This window comes from Hyla sarda, chromosome 3 (assembly GCF_029499605.1).
Source record: "Hyla sarda isolate aHylSar1 chromosome 3, aHylSar1.hap1, whole genome shotgun sequence".
Lineage (NCBI taxonomy): Eukaryota > Metazoa > Chordata > Amphibia > Anura > Hylidae > Hyla > Hyla sarda.
In genome coordinates this window covers 409,762,060-409,783,983 of record NC_079191.1, presented here as the reverse complement: position 1 = coordinate 409,783,983, position 21,924 = coordinate 409,762,060, and the positions used below count along the sequence as shown (strand labels likewise).

General features: G+C 43.0%; 1 protein-coding gene across 8 annotated transcripts in view; it reads left to right on the top strand.

The window, feature by feature from the left end:
* The window catches only part of EML4 (EMAP like 4), a 227,630-nt gene that overhangs the window by 158,113 nt on the left and 47,593 nt on the right, over window positions 1–21,924 (top strand). For 4 of the 8 annotated variants that reach the window (XM_056568162.1, XM_056568166.1, XM_056568164.1 and 1 more), the window contains exons 4-10: window positions 62–220; window positions 5,224–5,352; window positions 6,921–6,946; window positions 7,267–7,299; window positions 17,016–17,139; window positions 19,344–19,493; window positions 21,600–21,669. In XM_056568162.1, the coding sequence (XP_056424137.1) occupies window positions 62–220; window positions 5,224–5,352; window positions 6,921–6,946; window positions 7,267–7,299; window positions 17,016–17,139; window positions 19,344–19,493; window positions 21,600–21,669 (691 nt within the window). Of the gene's footprint in view, window positions 1–61; window positions 221–5,223; window positions 5,353–6,920; window positions 6,947–7,266; window positions 7,300–17,015; window positions 17,140–19,343; window positions 19,494–21,599; window positions 21,670–21,924 lie in introns of those variants that run through there. The other 4 variants (XM_056568163.1, XM_056568167.1, XM_056568168.1 and 1 more) reach the window with 4 other exon arrangements.

The following is a 21,924-nucleotide window of genomic DNA, read 5'->3' as shown; positions in this document are numbered from 1 at the left end:
CTTATGTTTTTTCATTGTTCTTTAATCATCATCTTCACGTTCTTGTAATTTATTTTTGCAGTAGCACAGAGAAAAAGAAAGAGAAACCTCAAGGTGTCAAGGAGGAATCAAATGATCAAAATCCATTAAACCAAGCATCTCCTTCTCCCCAACCTTCCCCACAACCCACCCAAACACACAGGCAAAATCTGGAAAGCAGAACCGCTGCATCCACAAAAAGGTTTCCTCTTATTCTGTTTGCTGAAGGCGTACGCTGCAGGAGTTGTAATGATATCTTTTATTTGTTTTTATTTTATTGATTGGATTATGTTGATATTATTGGGTGCTTTAACAAAAGAAAACCTATAAAACAGCTAGAGCATGATGGATTTTTTTGGGGTACTTCGACATACATATTGATTCTCATAGACCAGTGTTTCCCAACCAGGGTGCCTCCAGCTGTTGCAAAACTACAACTCCCAGCATGCCCGGACAGCCACGGCTGTCCGGGCATGCTGGGAGTTGTAGTTTTGCAACAGCTGGAGGCACCCTGGTTGGGAAACACTGTCCTAGACAAGTCAGCTCAACTTGGTTGCTGTAGCAAGATGCCGGGAGATTTAGATGCTGCTTATACCACTGGACGAATGTTGGACTTGCGCTTTAAATCACTATTTGCCAAGTTTTAGAGTAGAGTATTTTCATTGGAACCACACACAATGTTTTTTTTTTTTTTTTAGGACTTTAAAGCGTCTCCTCTCAAAGGTTTTCTTAAGCACTGCAGATGTGTATCTGGCGATTAATGAATTTGCATTTCTCGGTATAATAATAGTAATGATAGGGCCCATTACCAGGCTCTTGGCGGTGGCAGCGTACTCTAAATATTCATAATAACTTTCAAGTGCACTTACAACCATGTGCTTTAAGTAAGAATGTGATGTTAGAGCTTGTCAGGAATGATCATCCCAAACCAGACACATTTCAGTAACACACAAAAGGGAATAATAAGACGCCTGCACAGTCACGTACGGCCCAAACTTAACATAGTTTATGGGTTAAAGCCTGCAAATCAACTCTCCTCCGAAAGATGGAGAGCTGCCTCCTGTTATCCACACTAGAGTCTCCTCCATCTGGCTTGGCTAATATCAGAGTTTTCTTCCTTCGGAAATAGATCTAGTTCTCATGCTTTTTTTTTCCCTGATTGAGCATTGCCTGAAAAGACGTCTCTACATTAAATGGGTATAACGCCCTGGAAAACCTCTCCTATATCTACCTGATGTACCTATCCACCTGTATTTCCAGTGCTCCCATAGACAATAAAAATAGCCTGACCGCCCACAGCTCTCTGCGCAAAGATCCTGTGCTTTGTTCTAGAGATTGGGGGTCCTAGAGGTCAGACCCACTGCAATCAGGCGCTTATCCCCTATTAATAGGGGATACATTTTTTGGGCTGGAATAGACCTTTAACTTGGTAAACCTGTATGAAACAAAAGTGAAACATTATGGCTCATTTTAGGGATCAAAGGGGGTACTCCACTGCTCAGCGTTTGGAACAAACTGTTCAGAACCCTGGAGCCGGGAGCTTGTGACATGATAGCCCTGCCCCCTCATGATGTCACACCTCACCCCCTCAATGCAAGTCTATGGGAGGTGGCGTGATGGCTGTCATGCCCCCTCCCATAGACTTGCATTGAGGGGGCGGTGCGTGATGTCATGAGGGGGCAGGGCTATGACGTCAGCGTCCAGCGTTCGGAAAATTTTGTTTCGAGCAGCGGAGTACCCCTTTAAAAAAAATTTTTTTTCATTATATATATATATATATATATATATATATATATATATATATATATATATATAAAATATATGTGTGTGTATGTAATCCAAATAAGATGACAACATAAACATAGAAACATAGAATGTGTCGGCAGAACCATTTGGCCCATCTAGTCTGCCCAATCTGCTGAAATCTCTGGAGGAACTTGGCAGCAGGTGTTCAGTCTGCAGTGCCTCCACAGGTGGAAGAAAGTGTTGCATGGCGCTTATTGAAGCCATTTGGCTGCCCAGTAATGCATAGGTATGACAGGTGAGGCTCATGAGCAAGGAGCGTCTGTTAATCGATGACTCCAAATATATCTTTTATTTCTAATGCAGACATCCTGTTTTTTTGAAGCACACCTCTCTAGCATTTAAAGGGGTACTCCGCTGCTCAGCAGATGTAACAAACTGTTGCGAACGCTGGAGCCGGCGCCGGGAGCTCGTGACATCATGCCCCGCCCCCTCAATTCAAGTCTATGGGAGGGAGCGTGACATCACGAGGGGTGGGGCTATGACAGTTTGTTTCAAATGCTGAGCAGCGGAGTACCCCTTTAATCTTTGATTTTGATCATTGCTGTCTGGAAATTTGGGGTGCAGCCATGTGATCACAAGTACAGCTCCCAATGTTAACACTTCTTCTATGATTGGTTATGTAAAGATCATTTGACATTCAGTGATCTAAGAAAGCAAAGTTGTTAGGGTGGTCACAGCAGTGATTATGAAGATCCCCGTATACACTGGCAAGAGAACCAAACCTATATCTGAACAATCTGCCAATTCCCTGGAAAAGTCTTCAAGGACTACTTAAAAAGTGAAATAAAAAATTCTACACAAAATAAATGGACTTCCACTTGATTTTTCTGATTCATACAGTTAGTTCACTCCTCTCTATTTAGGACATAGCCATAAGAAGTGGTTACCTCTCCCATTCATATCTCCATACTGGCTAAATATTTGACAGTGGTCCCCAACCCAGTCCTCAAGGCCCACCAACATTCTGGGTGTTATTCAATTGGAATAGAACAGGATAAATGTGAATCCTGGACTATTTGTGGGCCTTGAGGAGTGGTCTGGGGACATCTGACGGTCAGAATACATTGGCTGTTCTTTTTTATGAGGCATTTTTATTTAGTTTTTTATTTTACCTTTTTTTTTTCTTGTTCATTGTATCATTACGACTCCTGCAGTGCTTTAAAACGTTTGCATCCTCACATTTTAAAGCGTGACCCCTCTAAACCTCTCTTGGGTGTCAGCTCTTACCCTGCTTGTGTGATTTCACACATCTGTCAAACTAATCCAATACTAAGTAGACTGCAAACAGCGGCCTGACACAGCTTGAGGTCTCTGGCTTTACACTTCATGGGGAAAAGTCAAACAATTGGGGCGCTGCATGTTCTGGTGTGTGTCGCTGATTCCGCTTGTTTCTCATTGTAAAACTGCTCTACGGGGTTTGTGTTTGCTGCTAATTTTGTCCTTATTAACTACTCGCTCTTGTTTAATACTACACAGGCCTGCTGGTTCTGTATTCAAGGGAAATTCATGTCTAATAAAATGATAAACAAATAAAATGTCTAATAAAATGATAAACAAATAAAATGTCTAATAAAATGATAAACAACACCTTCCTTTAATTGATTACTCTATGGGAGAGATTTATCAAAACCTGTACAGAGGAAAAGTTGCCCATAGCAACCAATCAGATTTATTTTTATTTATTTATTTTTTTCATTTTTGAGAGCCCCTTTAAAAAAAAATAAAAATAAAAGCGCTGATTGGTTGCTATGGGCAACTCGGCAGCTTTTCATCTACACGGGTTGTGGTCAATCTCCCCCTATGACCAGATGCATAGTGGCAGGATCGGCGGTGGTCTTATTTTGTTGCTCTCTTCTGGGCAGATAAACATAGTCTGTTATTAGATTTGAAGACCTTTTGTACACTTTTGGGGGAGATTTATCAAAACCTGTGCAGAGGAAAAGTTGCTGATTTGTCCATAGCAACCAATCAGATCGCTTCTTTCATTTTGCAGAGGCCTTGTTAGAAATGAAAGAAGCGATCTGATTGGTTGCTATGGGCAACTGGGCAACTTTTCCTCTGGACAGGTTTTGATAAATCTCCCCCTTTGTTCTGTAAATTGCACATAAATATCCCCCAATTTCATGTCCAATCTCCCAAATTTAATTTTAATTCCCCAATTTCACATTCCCCCCACTTCACGTCTACCCCCCCCCCCCATTTTACGTATATCCTCCCCCACATGTCACATTTATCCCTCCCTTGTGAAGAAACGTTAAAAAACCTACTGTTTCCCTAGCCCCGGTCCCCTGGAGGTGTGCTGCAGATCCCACTCTTCTCCAAGCAGACCGGTGTCTTATAGGACTTACAGGACCGGCCTGCTCAGCCAATCACTGGCCTGACCTGTGACACCGCTTCATCCACTGATTGGCTGAACAGAAAAGGTCCTGGACCGAAACTTGGTGAGCGTCAGGTTTTTTTGTTTCCCATGTTCTCCTATTATTGCTTAAAGGGGTACTCTGCTGCTCAGTGTTTGGAACAAGCTGTTCCGAAAACTGGAGCCGGCGACAGATTTGTAAATTACTTCTATTAAAAAATCTTAATCCTTCCAGTACTTATTAGCTGCTGAATACTACAGCGAACATTTTTTTCTTTTTGGAACACAGAGCTCTCTGCTGACATCTCTGTCAATTTTAAGAACTGTCTAGAGTAGGAGGAAATTCTCATAGAAAACATAAGCTGTTCTGGTCATTACCTAAAATGGACAGAGATGTCAGCAGAGAGCACTGTGCTCATGATGTCAGCAGAGAGCTCTGTTTTCCAAAAAGAAAAAATGTCCTCTGTAGTATTCAGCAGCTAATAAGTACTGGAAGGATTAAGATTTTTTTTAATAGAAGTAATTTACAAATCTGTTTAACTTTCTAGCACCAGTTGATTAAAAAATATATATATTCCTCTGGAGTACCCCTTTAAGACAGTGTTTCCCAATCAGGGTGCCTCTAGCTGTTGCAAAACTACAACTCCCAGCATGCCCGGACAGCCCTTTCTCTTATAAGGGAAACCTAATTTGATAGCTTTTCGAGCAGCTAGAAAACAGGTCTCCTTTATTTCATCTCCCCATCAGCTATCAGTCAGTTCTGTATTAAGGCTCAGCGCTGCAGACATGTGCAGACTTCACATTGATGTTGATAGTTGCGAGGCCTGAAGAATGGTCCTTACCGGGGACTTCACTGGGTCAGGAGGCTTTCTCAGTTGCATATCTCTGTCCTCTGCTATATACTCTTCTGCATGGGTTTGTTGTAACCAGATCTTTCCCATTCTAGCATGGTCTATATTAACATCTTCCCTGCCTTCTTTCGCAGCTCAATTATATTTACCATGATCAATTACTTTCCTGCTTTTATTTTTTTCTTTATTCAGCATAAAACGAAGCTCTACCCTAGAAAAATCACACAACACGTGGGACAATTCTGATGACAGTCGAAACAGACTCATGAGAGCGGCTTCCACGTCAAAGTTAACTTCAAAGACGAGCAAAGCCTCAGAGAAGTAAGTATTCCTTAGTGGAGTAACCCGGGTGGTGATTAAATCAAGGACGGTATCAGAGCAGATCATCCTCTCCCGCTGGTAATCGTCTCTTCTGCCTTTTATAGAATTGGCTCAGATCATTAATTATATTCCTTCTGTCATACAGATTTGGGTACATTTCTTTAGAGTGTGCCTCTAGTGGTGTCTATGTGTATGTGGCATGAATGTGGGCTCAAAAAACATTGGGAACGTATTCGGTTTTCATAGATAAGGGGTTAAAGGGGTATTCTGGTCAAAAAAACTAATTTTTTTTTCATATCAACTGGCTCCAGAAAGTTAAACACATTTGTAAATTACTTCTATTAAAAAATCTTAATCCCTCCAGGACGTATCAGCTGCTGAAGTTGAGTTGCTCTTTTCTGTCTGACCACAGTGCTCTCTGCTGACACCTCTGCTTGTCAAGAGAAGGAGAGGCTTGCTATGGGGATTTGCTCCTACTCTGGACTGTTCCTGAGACAGACAGGTGTCAGCAGAGAGCACTGTTGTCAGACAGAAAAGAACAACTTAACTTCAGCAGCTGATAAGTAATAGAAGGATTAAGATTTTTTAATAGAAGTAATTTACAAATCTGTTTGACTTTCTGGAGCCAGTTGAAATGAATTTTTTTTCCACTAGAATACCCCTTTAATATTCAGCATTTTGTTATCCATTAATATAGGGCACATGGATACCATAGACTGTAGTCCCCAGCTTGGACGCTGCATTCTGTGTCCTCTCTCCATGTAGAAGTAAATAAAGACAGCCAACTATTTGAATTACTGATATGTAATACTGCTTTTTGGCTGTTGCAGTGTAGATGTATAAGCAGCCAGCGCTTCCCTCTATTATAATAGCTGACATGTATATTCTCAAAATATCTGCTTGCTTTCAATGAATGGCCATTTCAGGTATTATATCTTATACACATTGACTCTCGGACACAAACTAAACACACCCATAGGCAAGTGTAAAGGCCTCGCTATACATTAGTCGTGTTTCCCAACCATACTGCCTTCAGCTGTTGTAACACTGCCTTTGGCTGTCCGGGCATGCTGGGAGTTGTAGTTTTGCAACAGCTGATGGCTCCCTGGTTGGGAAACACTGGTCTAATGTGTGCATGGTAACCCCTGACCCTCCCCTGACAGACAAAGATGGTGGAGACAGAAATTGGGCATCTTGGACTTCAGCTGCTCAATCCTTTTTGTTCTGGCAGCAGCTTACCCCTCCTCTCTCCATTCAGAATTTATGAATTCTCTGCCATTCATGTGCATGAAGGAATTAGGTGAAGATAGCAGGCAGCCAACAGCTATCACATGCATACAAGGGAACCCTGCAGGCACTGGTCTAATCTATCCATTTTAGTGTGTGAAGTGTGAGTGTATACTGTCTGTGTAGTGTTCTTTCTGTTTCTTTTATATCAAATTTTGACAGTTTTTCTTCCGACACTAAATAACTGAAGGTCACAACCCGCTCGCTCAGCTCTTCAGGCTGCGCCCCGCTGCTTTGCCATCTGTAAGGTTAAAGTAACGCCCGATTATTTTTGTTTTCAGGCATAAAGATATTGTCGTCAGTCCAGGTAAAAAACAACAACAACCAAACTCAGACTGTGCAGTTCTTTTTTTTATTTTTTTATTTTTTACACCATTGTGGTTACTTCTTTTCTTGAGATTCTGTTCATGTAACTTAAAGAGCAGTTATCACGTTTTCTTTTAGTTTTTTTCTTTTCTGCCATAAGACACCTTGTAATACTCAGATGTTACTCATGGCGTGTGTTTTTGATTTATTCGTTCATTTCTATATAAAAGTTAAAAATAAAAGTAGCTTCTCGATTACATGCTAAGCAGACTGAAGCATTGACTTGAGTTTTAAGTTGTTTTACTTCTGTCTCAAAACCAGCCAAAATGTCGACAAGAGAAAAAAACAGCCAAGGTAAGACTCGGCTTGGGGATTGTGCAGCTTTGGCCCTTTCCACCTTTTTATAACCTCTTCAATCTTGCTCTTGTCTGCATCTAAATCAGAAATATAATCTTTGGCATGGAGACTTTGCCTAACGCTGTAACTTGAGAGATCTCTTTTATCCTCTGGTTACTCATTTCTTACCTTCTGAATTGCAACTTAAAGAGTACTGCAGTGAAACAAAACTTATCCTCTATCCAAAGGGTAAGGGATGTTATACATTGGGGGTACGGCCGCTGGCACTTACACCCACCCCCCGGCAGTCCACAGGAAGAGGGCGTGCCGACCCCCGCAGGAAGTCGTGGCCGACACGCTCCCTACCTGTAACTTTATGGGATACATGGAGGGGGCATGTTGGCAACCGCTGCATGTAGGGGTCAGCACACCCTCTTCCTGCGGACTGGAGGGCACGGTGCAGGAGATCGCGGGGGGTTCTAGCGGCCCTTTAGATGGGGATACGTTTTATTTCACTACAATACTCTTAAAAGGAGGACTTAACACGTGTCTTCATAAATATCCCTCATAAAATAACAATTCTCACACTTTTAGGACAGTGCACTGTGCTGATTCCTTGTTATTTCCTCCTGGAAATGTATGAGTAACAGGTCAGGGTTACCATTCCCCTTTTCAGTAATTTATCTCCTTTCGCATTATTAAAGGGGTACTCCGGTGGAATTTTTTTTTTTTTTTTTTAGGTCTTTATAAGTCAACTGGTGCCAGAAAGTTAAACAGATTTGTAAATTACTTCTATTAAGCAATCTTTACCCTTCCAGTACTTTTTAGCAGCTGTATGCTACAGAGAAAATTCTGTTCTTTTTTATTTTCTTTTTCTTTTTTTTTTGTCTTGTCCACAGTGCTCTCTGCTGACACCTCTGTCCATGTCAGGAACTGTCCAGAGCAGCATAAGTTTGCAATGGGGATTTTCTCCTGCCCTGGACAGTTCCTGATACGGGCATCAGGTGTCAGCAGAGAGCCGTGTGGACAAGACAAAAAAGAAATTAAAAAAAAGAACAAAATTTCCTCTGTAGCATACAGCTGCTAAAAAGTACAGGAAGGGTAAAGATTTTTTTTAATAGAAGTAATTTACAAATCTGTTTAACTTTCTGGCACCAGTTCATTAAAAAAAAAAATGTTTTCCACCGGAGTACCCCTTTAAAATCTTAAGCCCTTCGTAGGAACGTTTATCCTTAAGCAACTTTTTCTTAAGCTACATAGGTTTATCATTTAGTGCAGATCAATTTCATAAAGTGGTCCTATCCAAAGGATAGAGGATTAGTGTGAGAAGATGAGAATAATTACTTGTTCTGACCTGCTATGGGATCACTGCCCCAGTTTCTAAACCTCTTCTGGCTTAGTAGATTATGTTAAGAGTGCCCCTTTAGTATCTAAATAAGAATATACATAAGCATAAGAGGCTCACTAGTACCTTTACCTTGTATAACAAAATTAACTAAATTATTCACCATGTTTTGGAAGTGAAGGAAAAAATAGCTCCCTTTTTAACAGATCAGATATATAGACGACGTTTATTTTCTTAAGACCGTCCTCCCCTTTGCTTAATCTGTTACTGCTTTGGCTTCCTGTTGGCTTCATGGACAGAAAATAAACTTCAGATATTCTGCTATAATTGCTTCTAAAATTTATGTGAAATCTGCTTTATCTCCTTCCTGCAAACTCTGCTTTAGCATGAAATCTCTCTAATCTGTGCATGCCCTTCGAATGCATGTTCAATCGTATCCATTGTAAAAATTCATACAGGTGAAAGCCGACACACGGATTAATACTGGAACTGATGTCTGTGTAGCCATCGCGGTTGGTCACTGCTCAACATATAATGTTGTTTCCTGAAACTTTTTAATTTTTTCATTTTCTGTAAGGCCTAAGCTACATGGACAGTTTTTAGATGTCTTTAGACTGTACTAATAGAATTAGTAGAGATTTTTAGTGTCCCTATACATTATTATTATTAATGCACATTTGTCAGATAGATCTCCTAGGGTATCTGGTGGTTGCAATTTAATTGCATAGAGCAGTACAGTGGTCCCTCAACATACGATGGTAATCCGTTCCAAATGAACCATCGTTTGTTGAAACCATCGTATGTTGAGGGATCCGTGCAATGTAAACTATAGGACAGTGGTCTACAACCTGCGGAGCTCCAGATGTTGCAAAACTACAACACCCAGCATGCCCGGACATTGGAGGTTATACTCGCGTGTATTGGAGGTTATACTCGCGTGTCCCCGCCGCTCCGGACCATCACCGCTCGTCGCCGTCCATCTCTGTCGCCGCGTCCCCGGGGTGTCCCCGACGCTCCGGCAAGGCCTCTGCTTCCCCGGCATCCTCGCTCTCCGTCGCCGCCATCACGTCGCTACGCACGCTGCTCCTATTGAATGACGGGACGGCGTGTGCAGCGACGTGATGACGATGATGGAGAGCACCTACGATGCAGGGGATCCCGAAGAGGACGCGCCGGAGCCCCGAGGACAGGTAAGTGATCGTCAGCGGACCACACGGGGCATCGTAAACGGCTATCCGGTGGCAGCTGAAGCAGTCTGCGCTGCCGCTTAGCCGTTTATGCGATGGCCCCGACATACAAAAGCATCGTATGTTGATGCTGCCTTCAACATGCGATGGCCTCTGAGAGGCCATCGTATGGTGAAATGATCGTATGTCGGGGCCATCGTAGGTCCCGGGGGGGGTCACTATATTTCCAAACCTGTAGCTTTTCAACTGTTAAAAAACTCCGATTATGCTCTGTTTGCCTTTTGCCCCAGGACTTGAAGGGAGTTGTAGTTTTTCAGCAGCTGGAGATCCACACATTAGGGAACATTGACATATAGAGGATGATTGTTGATGATCTATAAATCTGAATTATGGCATTGACCCGTTCAAGTAAACCACTATTAAACTCGAGACACTGGCTCCTTAGGTAAATCTTTTATAGGATTCCCCTTTAGGGTTAAATCAGCTAGTGGGTGGTTGTAACTAGAGATGAGTGAAGTTAGTGATTCGATTCGTCACAAACTTCTCGGCTCAGCAGTTGCTGACTTTATCCTGCATAAATTAGTTCAGCTTTCAGGTGCTCCGGTGGGGTGGAAAAGGTGGATACAGTCCTAGAAGACTCTTTCCTACCAACCGCCGAGCCGAGAAGTTTGTGACAAATCGAATCACTGTAACATTGCTCATTTGTAGTTGTAACCCTTTCTTAGGTATAGTTGACGCCCTTTGTTGGCAAGAAGAGCCACTGTCTGTATATTGTGGCCCTTAAGTTCCACAGCTAAAAATAACCCAAGTGGCTTAGAACTTAGATTCCTTCTAGTAAAATTTGGAAATGATAGACAAGTAAATGTCTAACTTTAAATTCAATTTAGATTTTATCAAATAATCAACATGTTTCTAGTTCTGCCTGTAGGTAGCCACCCTGTAATTTAATGTTTTACCCATATATTGTAATAGTCTTGAAACGGGGTATACTGGTAGTAGTTGGGTAATATCGATAGTAATGTTTCTACATTGTTATATGGATTGTACATAAACTTTCAGTGTGGCTACCCATAGGTGGCAGTAGAGACAAAAGAGTTAAAGGGATATTCCGGGCAAAAACATTTTATCCCCTATGCAAAGGATAGGGGATGAGATGTCTGATCGCGTGGGGCCCGTTGCTGGGACCCCCCCGATCTCGCTGCAGCACCCGCATTGTATGTGGATGCTGAATCTCCAGTTTCGGAAACCTCCGGGTTTTCCGGGACTGGGGACGTGATGTGACGTCATGCCACGCCCCCTCCATTCATGTCTATGGGAGGGGGCGTGATGTCTGTCACGCCCCCTCCCATAGACATGAATGGAGGGGGCGTGGCGTGACGTCACATCACCTGTCCCGGAAACCCGGAGGTTTCTGAAACTGGAGATTCAGCACCCGCATAGAATGCGGGTGCTGCAGCGAGAACGCGGGGGGTCCCAGCAGCGGGCCCCACGTGATCAGACATCTCATCCCCTATCCTTTGGATAGGGGATAAAATGTTTTTGCTCCGAATACCCCTTAAATTTGCATATCCCCCCCCCTCCCCCACACACACACACAAAGCATTGCCTACAGGTGGATCGCCTCAATGAGAGCCAGTATGCCACAGATGTAAAGTGGCCCAAAAGTGTGTATCCACTGTGTAGCCTTCACTAGGAGGAGATGGCTGTATATGGTTTCATACAGCATTAATTCAGGAAGGAATCTTTATGCAGTGTGCGATTCTCCAAATGGCAATTGTAGGAAGGCAGAATTAGAATTCAGCTCTTTGGCTGAAGTAGAGAATCTGGAGCTCATATCAGAATAAAAAGTTATCTGTCTGTGTATGGTAAGATGGGTGCACGCTCAATAATAGATGCATCGTGCTGCTTTACATCAGATTCAGACAGTGTTGCTTTGAAGTTTAGCCTTAGTTGCAATGAACGGAGAGCGTGCGGTGGTCCATTACTGGATCAGACATCTCACTCGTCTCTATTTGTTAAATCACTTAGCTCTGATTTTATATAACTGCATACATTTTCCATGTTACCAGGTAGAAGTACAGTTTTCCTTTTATTTAAAAAGCCTATATAAAATTTATTATGGTAGCTCCAGACGGTGTCAGCTCCGTGCTGTAAATACACCTGGCAATAGTGATTTTCCATTAACCCCTTAACGACATAGGATGTATATTTACGTCCTGCGTCAGCTCCCGATATGTGAAGCACACTCAGGGGGGCTGAGCACGCTTCATACCCGGCAGGTCCCGGTTGCTATCAGCAACCAGGCCTCGTGGCTAATACCGGACATCGCCGATCGGGCTGATGTCCTGTATAAACCCTTTAGACGCCACGATCAAAGTTGATCACGGCATCTAAAACGGGAGAAAACTGTTGCCGGTTAGCTCAGTGGTGAAATCGAGGCATCCCGTACAACTGAGAGGACAGCGGGAGGCTTCTTACCTTGCTTCCTGCTGTCCGATCGTCGCTCTGCTGCTCCATGCCTGAGATCCCGGCTGGAGCAGCAGAGCACTGATAACACTGATCAGTGCTATGCTGTGGCATAGCATTGAACAGTGTATGCAATACTAGGATTGTATGTAATAGTCCCCTATAGGGACCAAAAGAAAGTGTTAAAAAAAAGTTAATAAATGCGATTTAACCCCTTCAGTAATAAAAGTTTGAATCCCCCACCCCTTTTCCAATAAAAAGAAAAAATGTAAAAATAAGAATTAAAATAAACACGTGGTATCGCCGCGTGACACGCCCCCTCCCATAGACATGAAAGGAGTGGGCATGGCGCGACGTCACGAAGGGGCATGACCCTTGACACCGTGACTATATGTTCAGAATGCTGGCGCACCGGAGAACCCCTTTAAGGTGTTGTTTTGACCTTACTGCCCATTTTTAAGAACCATACCTAGCACTGTGTATATAAGAAACCTCCAAGCAGTGCTGCACACTGAAGTTCTTAGCTTTATTGGATGGGATTACACTCATTGAATAACCATACCCATCTGAAGACTTTATTAGTATTTTCAGTGACACATATTGTACGTTTTTTATGTGCGCTGACTCATATACCAGCCCGTGCTTTAATATCTTACACACCTCACATCCACCATTATGTTCTATTACTTTAACATCAGAAATATTTGCAACAATCTGATTACATCTCAAGGCAACCGAGTACTTTACCGAAATTTATAAGCCATAAAACATATTTATAATCTATTACCTCATATAGGGAGACATTAATAGGAATGTTCTTTCATGCTTTTTATTATTTCTTATATTCGATAATGTTTTTACCCCATGATTAGTTAAACAGAAGGCCGGCAGTGCCAGCGCAGACCATTGAATGGTATCCATGGCTTGTTTTTATATTTATACCAGAAGGTCTGGTTTAACTTCAGTTAAACATTTTTCACTTTTTGTTATTTTATTTTTTATTTTTTTTAGACTCTTATAGGCGTTGTCTCAATCTAGGGGGTACATTTTGGAGACTCCGCCTTCTTGTTATAGTCAGCTATTTATTTCAAAGGCCAGTATGTACCATTTTGCTGATGGGGAAACTCCATGGCCCACAAAACGGCCCCTGCTGAGTTTCAGGAGCAGACTACAGTAATGAGATCCCCGGGGAGAAGAGGATGTTCTCTTTACCATTTTTAGATTATATAGGCTGCCCCAGTTGTCTCTGATGGATGTTTGATCACAAAGTGTTCTGCGATCAGTGGTGATCTGTTGTGCAACCTAGCACAAAGTGCACAGTTTTCCCACAGCACCTCCGCAGGGAAAGTAAAGCATTGCACAGGTCTTGTTGTAATCTATAGATGAGTGGTGGGGAGTTCTGAATGGCCTGTATTAGCTTAGAATTGTTTTCTTTTTTAAAGCCAGATTTACATGGATAATATGTTAGCATCGGTCCAGTGTCCTGCACATAAGAATGCAGTTTTTTATACCCTATCCTCCCATGTTGGCCACCTATATCTTTAGAAATTCTAGGTCAAAATATTGACGGAATTGGTTTGTAAACAATTCATAGCTGCAAAACTTAAAGGGGTACTCCGGTGGAAAACATATATATATATATATATATATATATATATATATATATATATATATATATATTTTTTTTTTTTTTTTAAATCAACTATTGCCAGAAAGTTAAACAGATTTGTAAATGACTTCTATTAAAAAATCTTTACCCTTCCAGTAGTTTTTAGCAACTCTATGCTATAGAGGAAATTTTTATTTTTGTCTTGTGCACAGTGCTCTCTGCTGACACCTGATGCCCGTATCAGGAACTGTCCAGAGCAGGAGAAAATCCCCATAGCAAACCTATGCTGCTCTGGACAGTTCCTGACACGGACAGAGGTGTCAGCAGAGAGCACTGTGGACAAGACAAAAAAGAAATTCAAAAAGAAAAGAATTACCTAACTAACTGCTAACAAGTACTGGAAGGGTAAAGATTTTTTTTTATAGAAGTTACTTACAAATCTGTTTAACTATCTGACACCAGTTCATTTAATAAAAAAGGTTTTCCACCGGAGTACCCCTTTAAGATCTGCAACGTTAAAGTGTATATGCAATTTGCTAATCCTTTTTTATTATCTATAATATTCACAGAATCTGGTGAATCGGCTGTCGATTCATTTAGAGTAGTTCTGCTTTCCAAGTGTTTCCGTTCCATGGAGGCGTCTGGTAATGGTCGGTTATATCTTTCGGGACTGTCAAACCGGATTTTTCTGGGGAATCGGAAAAAATATAAAAAAATTAAACAACTCAACAACCAAATCATTAGATCAGGTTTTGGTGAATCCTGCTGTAGATTTGCTCATCTCTAGTCCAAGTACATCTGAAATGAAAATGAAGCCGCTTTGCAATTCTATATCTAAAAATTCCTACTGTTTTTACTCTTCAGGTCCTATGCGGTAGTTAGATCAGTGTTTCCCAACCCAGTCCTCAAGGCACACCAACAGTCCAGGATTTTAATTTTTCCCTGTTCTATTCCAATGGAGTAACTGAAAAAACCCGGAATGTTGGTGTGCCTTGAGGACTGGGTTGGGAAACACTGATTTAGATGACGGCAAATTCCAAACATGCCCTGTATAGTCCAAACATGCCCTGTATAGTCCAAACATGCCCTGTATAGTCCAAACATGCCCTGTATAGTCCAAACATGCCCTGTATAGGCCAAACATGCCCTGTATAGGCCAAACATGCCCTGTATAGGCCAAACATGCCCTGTATAGGCCAAACATGCCCTGTATAGGCCAAACATGCCCTGTATAGGCCAAACATGCCCTGTATAGGCCAAACATGCCCTGTATAGGCCAAACATGCCCTGTATAGGCCAAACATGCCCTGTATAGGCCAAACATGCCCTGTATAGGCCAAACATGCCCTGTATAGGCCAAACATGCCCTGTATAGGCCAAACATGCCCTGTATAGGCCAAACATGCCCTGTATCGGCCAAACATGCCCTGTATCGGCCAAACATGCCCTGTATCGGCCAAACATGCCCTGTATAGGCCAAACATGCCCTGTGTAGCAGGGCTTCTCAACCGGTGGTAGGCGTACCCCTAGGGGTACGCGACAGGTTGTGCGGGGGTACGCCGATGCACTGACAAATACCGGCCATACATTGGCCTGTATTTGTTAGCACACAGCAGAGAATGGCCGCAGCAGCTTCCTATATAGTATCGCGGCCGGAGCTACGGTACGGTAGCTTCGTGGTTGCAGGGGAGACGTGTTACTTCCCCTGACGTTACGCGGAGGTGCCGCACAGCGCAGGAGGACGTCACACGTCAGTGTGGCCCCGCCGGAGGGGATTAAGTATTGCATTAGTATAAAGGTAAGCACACGCCATTATCAAAATAAGTAATTTTACCCCTCGCGTGTAAGTTCTGCACAAATTTACGCGCCAGAGGTACCTGCGGACATACTTTTGCCCTTTGGGGGTGCAATCGCGAGAAAGCTTGAGAACCACTGCTGTATAGTCTGATCCTGCTTTATACTTTCTTCTTTCTGTCCTCCATCTTGCTTACATTTAGTTGGTAAGCAATCACATGGAGACATGTAGATTGACTGTGGGATCAGACTACACCGGGTATATTTGTAGTCTGTAACCATGGAGACACACAGGTGATTGAGATGGCAAAACAGTAGCTTTGGAGTCAAGGCGAATTGGAAAGTTGCATTTTTTATTTTAGATGTATTGGGATAAAATGTTACGTTTCCCTTGGCTTCTCTATTGGAGTAGTAAGTAGATGCTGTTTTTGGTTTATTTTAGCTTCTATCTAGTTAAACCAGTATTTCCCAACCAGGGTGCCTCCAGCTGTTGCAAAACTACAACTCCCAGCATGCCCGGACAGCCAACGGCTGTCCGGGCATGCTGGGAGTTGTAGTTTTGCAACAGCTGGAGGTACCCTGGTTGGCAAACACTGTTCTCCAACATTATTGTGAGACATGTTGGAGAATTCCCAGTCAGTTTTGCAGATTGTTTGTTTTTCGCTCCACACAAAGCTCCTATGAGAGTGTAGAACCCAAGAAACCAAAACAATTTAAAAAAAAATCTCCACCTTATTCCATGTTCGCACTCTCTCCGATCTCCCTAATAATTTTATTTCCAGCTACTTGCAGAAAATCCTATCCCCTGTAAACCAGTACAGTCATTGTAAACTCATGTTGACTGCACTTTCAAGGGCATTCATTCAGCTTGTGAACGTTCAGACGAGCGGATTTTCCTTGCGTACTTCGCTGCGGGTCCGCCGCTGAAGGACCTCTCTAATGCTGCCTTTACATGTCCTGCTCGGAGCGGCAATACGCCGCTACGAGCAGACACACTGCGATGTGCGAGTCGCCATGCGCGGTATACTGGCACATCGCGGCAGCTCTTGGCATAGCTCATTGAGCAGGGGGAGCAGCCGCGATGTGTGAGAGTACACCGTGCTTCAGTGTGTCTGCACTTAACGGCGTATTGCCGCTCCGAACAGGCACATGTAAAGGCACCATACAGAGGTCCTTCAGTGGCGGATCTGCAGCGTTAAATACGCTGTAAATCCGCTCGTCTGAACGTACCCTTAGTCTACAACAGTTGCACCTTTTTCTCGCTGCCGAGGAGGACGTGTTTGGTTTTTCCTTGACTGACACCATGCGGCATATTCTTGTCTTGTTTCTATAGAAGGAGAGTACATTAAGATGTTCATGAGAGGTCGACCAATCACAATGTTCATTCCTTCGGACGTGGAAAACTATGAAGACATAAGATCAGAACTGTCACCGGAGAAATTAAAACTGGAGTGGGTGTATCCTTTTGTCTGGTCTGCCAGGCTTGTGTTCACACTCGTCTGATGTGACGTGGATTTCACCATGGATGCTGTGCTGGAATGTATGCCGCTGTCATTTTCCCATGCATGGGTACTGCTGGAGGTCTATGCCCAGAGACCGCCCCTGATTGTTAGGGTCTATTCACATGGCGGAATTTCCGCTTGCAGAATTCAGCCTCAAATTAAAGGGGTTATCCAGGAAAAAACTTTTTATATATCAACTGGCTCCAGAAAGTTAAACAAATTTGTATATTTGTGGTCTGACGAAGCCCGCATGCGCGGGTAAGGCTGGGTTCACACTACGTTTTCTCCCATACGGGAGCGCATACGGCAGGGGGGAGCGAAAACCTCGCGCTCCCGTATGCCTTCGTATGCGCTCCCGTATGTCATTCATTTCAATGAGCCGGCCGGAGTGAAACGTTCGGTCGGCTCATTTTTGCGCCGTATGCGCTTTTACAGCCGGACCTAAAACTGTGGTCAACCACGGTTTGAGGTCCGGTCGTAAAAGCGCATACGGCGCAAAAATGAGCCGACCGAACGTTTCACTCCGGCCGGCTCATTGAAATTAATTACATACGGGAGCGCATACGAAGGCATACGGGAGCGCGAGGTTTTAGCTCCCCCCTGCCGTATGCGCTCCCGTATGGGAGAAAACGTAGTGTGAACCCACCCTAAAACAGCTGTCACACCTCAGACGTTTTGCTGCGTCCTACACGAGCTGCAAGGGTCTTGTCTGTTACTTCACTGCAACAATAAACAAAGCTTTTTTTTTTTTTTTTCGCTACAAGACGGGGTGAGTGCATCTTCATTCTACCTCAATATAGATTTGTAAATTAATTCTATTAAAAAAATCTTAATCCTTTCAGTACTTATGAGCTGCTGAAGTTGAGTTGTTCTTTTCTGTCTAAGTGCTCTCTGATGACACGTGTCTCGGGAACTGACCGTTTAGAAGCAAATCCCAATAGCAAACCTCTTCTACTCTGTGCAGTTCCCAAGACAAGCAGAGATGTCAGCAGAGAGCACTGTTGCCAGACAGAAAACAACAACTCAACTTCAGCAGCTGATAATTAAGATTTTTTAAATAGAAGTAATTTACAAATCTGTAATTTACAAATCTGTGCATGCGCTCGAAACGCGTCAAGGTGTATAAGACTATTTGAAGAGATTGTATGCAGTTTTAAAGGGGTATTCCAGGATTTTTTTTTTTATTTGACTCTGCTACAGGGGCTGTAAAGTTAGTGTAGTTCATAATATAGTGTCTACCTGTGTGTGACGGTTTTCTCACAATTCTTATGTGATTTTCACCCCAATATTTGTTTTTACCAGCATACAAAATGAATGTTGTCTTAGATTTTTCCCAGGTTGCAATGCGGCCGAGACCTGACTCGCTAATCAGCTGATGACAGGGAGCCTGTCTGCTTCAATGGGTGGAGGGATCACTTGGTGGGAGAGAGATCAATCTGCAACTAATGCAACAGCTGTAGGCACCCTGATTGAAAACCACAGGTCTTTTGAATGGATGCAGCTCATTAATGTTTCAATGGGTGGGGTGGCTGATGTGTGGGAGGGAGGAAAGTGCAATTATGGGATTTGTAGGCAAAAGAAGAAAACTCAAGGATATACCAGTTCACAGAAAGCTAGCCACAGTGTTATGGTAATCTCACAACATAGCCATTTAGCCCCAAGACAAGCGCAGATCCTTCCTAAGGATGTCCATTACTGTCTGCCAGGTACGTACTAAAATCACCTTATGGTGGAGAACCCCTGCTGTTCTTCCAGTGCTGGATCATCCATTCTTCTTTCTTCATTGATTGGACGCTGAGAATCTGAGTGCAGGTCCGTGCTTTCTTTATTTATTTTAACAATATCACCTGGCAAGGGGAACCGGAGGAACGACATCCCTGTTTAACCATCACTTCATTTGAGGCGCAAAGTTATTTAACACCCATGTGAAGAAGCCGATACCTCCTTTCACGAGATAACATGTTGCATCACCTCTAACATTCATCCTATAACTTGATCTATTACAGTATATGAAATACATTTGGGAGCGTGAAATGGGATCAGGGTGTGTGGGTTTTGTTTATTTTCTTTGTTATATTCTGTATTGAAGTTTTCGTGTTTTGGAACATTTTTTTTTTTCACTTCTGGCGTGTCTTCCAACTTAACAGAATGTGATATAGATATGGTTATCGTGGTAGAGACTGTCGCGCTAATGTTTACCTCCTCCCTACTGGAGAAATTGTATATTTTATAGCTTCTGTTGTCGTTCTGTTCAACTATGAAGAAAGAACTCAACGGCATTATCTAGGTCACACAGATTGTGTAAAATGGTAAGGCGTTTATCTTTTTATTTGCACTATTCATATCCTGCACAACTTTGTTCGATGAACAGAGCTGATTTCTTCACACATGACCTCAGGTTGGATGTCCTATTGCAGCTCCGTTCCATTGAGGTGATTGGAGCCAAGTTGTAATACCACACACAACCTGAGGACAGGTGTGGTGCTGCTTTTAGAAGAAAATAGCTTTGTTTTTTCTATTCCAGTATAACCTCTATAAAACCAGATTCTATCCACTCTTAGACCCAGTTTTCCCTAGAAGCATTTCAAATCTAATTTTTTTTTCCTTTTATGCTTGTTTTGTAGCACTTACCACTAAAAGGGAAGAGTAACCCTAAAACAGGAGTCTCAAACTGGTGGCCCTCCAGATGTTGCAAAACTTCAACTCCCAGCATTTCTGACAGCCGTTAGCTGCAGAAAATGGCTGTCTAGGCATGTGCAGGCATGCTGTGAGTTGAAGCTTTGCAACATCTGGAGGGTCACCAGTTTCAGACCACTGCCTTAAAGGGAACCAATAATCAGATTTAACCATATCAAACGCTTGGCAACGCATTATATATGGTAAAATCTGTATCCTAACCATCCCCAGGGGAAGTTTTTCCCCCAGGGATGGTGAAGATATGAAGTTATAAAGTCCCCCCTGGCCGCCCCGCAAGTAGTCCTCTGGGAGGGCACTTATACCTACCAGCACTGGTTGCTCCGGCCGTTGCCCCACCCAGTCGGCTTGATTGACACCTTGTGTCATCGCTCTACTCCCTAAGTGACGCAAGCGGTCAGCCCAGCCAGCGGGGCGACGGGTGCTGGTAGGTATAAGTCCCCGCCCAGAGGACTACTTCATATGTTCACCATCCCTGGGGACAAAAACAGGATACAGATTTTACCATATATATCCTTTATTTTTATATATATATATATATATATATATGTAGCAACAGAAGAATGCAGCAGCACACTGCCAGCACAAGGATATAGGTGAAACATGAACATGCAGATAAAACATGGAGAGCTATACAGCTATGGTGTAATAGATGCAAATGTGAAACTATGAAATAGTGAGGCACTTAGCTCGCAGATTTGTCTCCGCCGGCGGTCAAATAGCTTGGACCGTCCCACCGCGATAAGGTGGCCTCATTGGGACGGACCCTACACTGTGAATATGCCTTTGTGTAAACAGTTCAGTAAGCATGGCAGGATCTGGAACATTAAAGACACTTTATATACACACCTGATAGAGGTGGGTGGGGTGCAAGGCCAACATGGAGGTAGCCACTCCCCCGTATGTGCAATACATATACATATATATATGTGTGTAGATATATAGAAAAAAATATATAGATATATAGAAAAAAGAATAGAAAATGTGGTGCCAGCGCTAAAAACCTGATCAGGGTAACATCCATCCATCCATCCATATACATACGCACAGTGATCCCTTGGTAAATCGTTCCAAATGAACCATCGTTACTTTAATCCATCGTATGTTGAGGGATCCGTGCAATAATAATACAGTACAGTATAGAAAGTTATACTCACGTGTCCTTGCTGTTCCGGACCGTCACTGCTGCCCTGGATCGTCGCTCTCATCACGTCCCTGGGGTGTCCTCTCTGCTCCGGACAGTCACTGCTGCCCTGGATAGCAGCTCTCCATCGCTACGCACGCCGCTCCTATTGGATGGCGTGCGCGGCGACGTGATGACGACGGAGAACGACGGCCATGCAGCAGAGCCCGAAGAGCTTGGTCCGGAATGTCGTGGACAGGTGAGTGACACTCAACGGACCGCATGGGGCACCTTAAACGTCTATCCGGCAGCAGCTGAAGCATTCTGCTTTATGCGATGGCCCCAACATAAAAAAGCATCGTATGTTGATGCTGCCTTCAACATGCGATGGCCTCTGAAAGACCATCATATGTTGGGGCCATCATAGGTCGTGGGATCACTGTGTGTGTGTGTATATATTTTATAATATTGTCAAGCGTTATATATGGTAAAATCCGATGATTGGTTCCCTTTTAAAGATGTTTTTTTCCATTCTGTAGATGCTGCTGTTTGCTTATGTCAGTATTAACATTTTCTGTTCTTTTATTGCCCGATGCAGTATTGCTCTTCATCCAGACAAAATCAGGATCGCCACAGGACAGATTGCTGGTGTGGACAAGGACGGAAGGGTAAGGACCTCGTTCTACTGACCTTTTTAATGTGGTTTTTCTGGCTTTTTTCCAAAATTGCTCAAGGGCCAGTACAGTGTTCCCTGAAGTTACAATATGAATTGTTTCCAGGACGACCATTGTATGTTGAGACAATAACTCTATGGAAATCTGGTAATTGGTTCTGAAGCCCCAAAATGTCATCCAAAAATAGGAAAAAAGTGAGGATTAAACAAAAATTAGATAACGAATACAGATAAAGCAAATCCTTATATA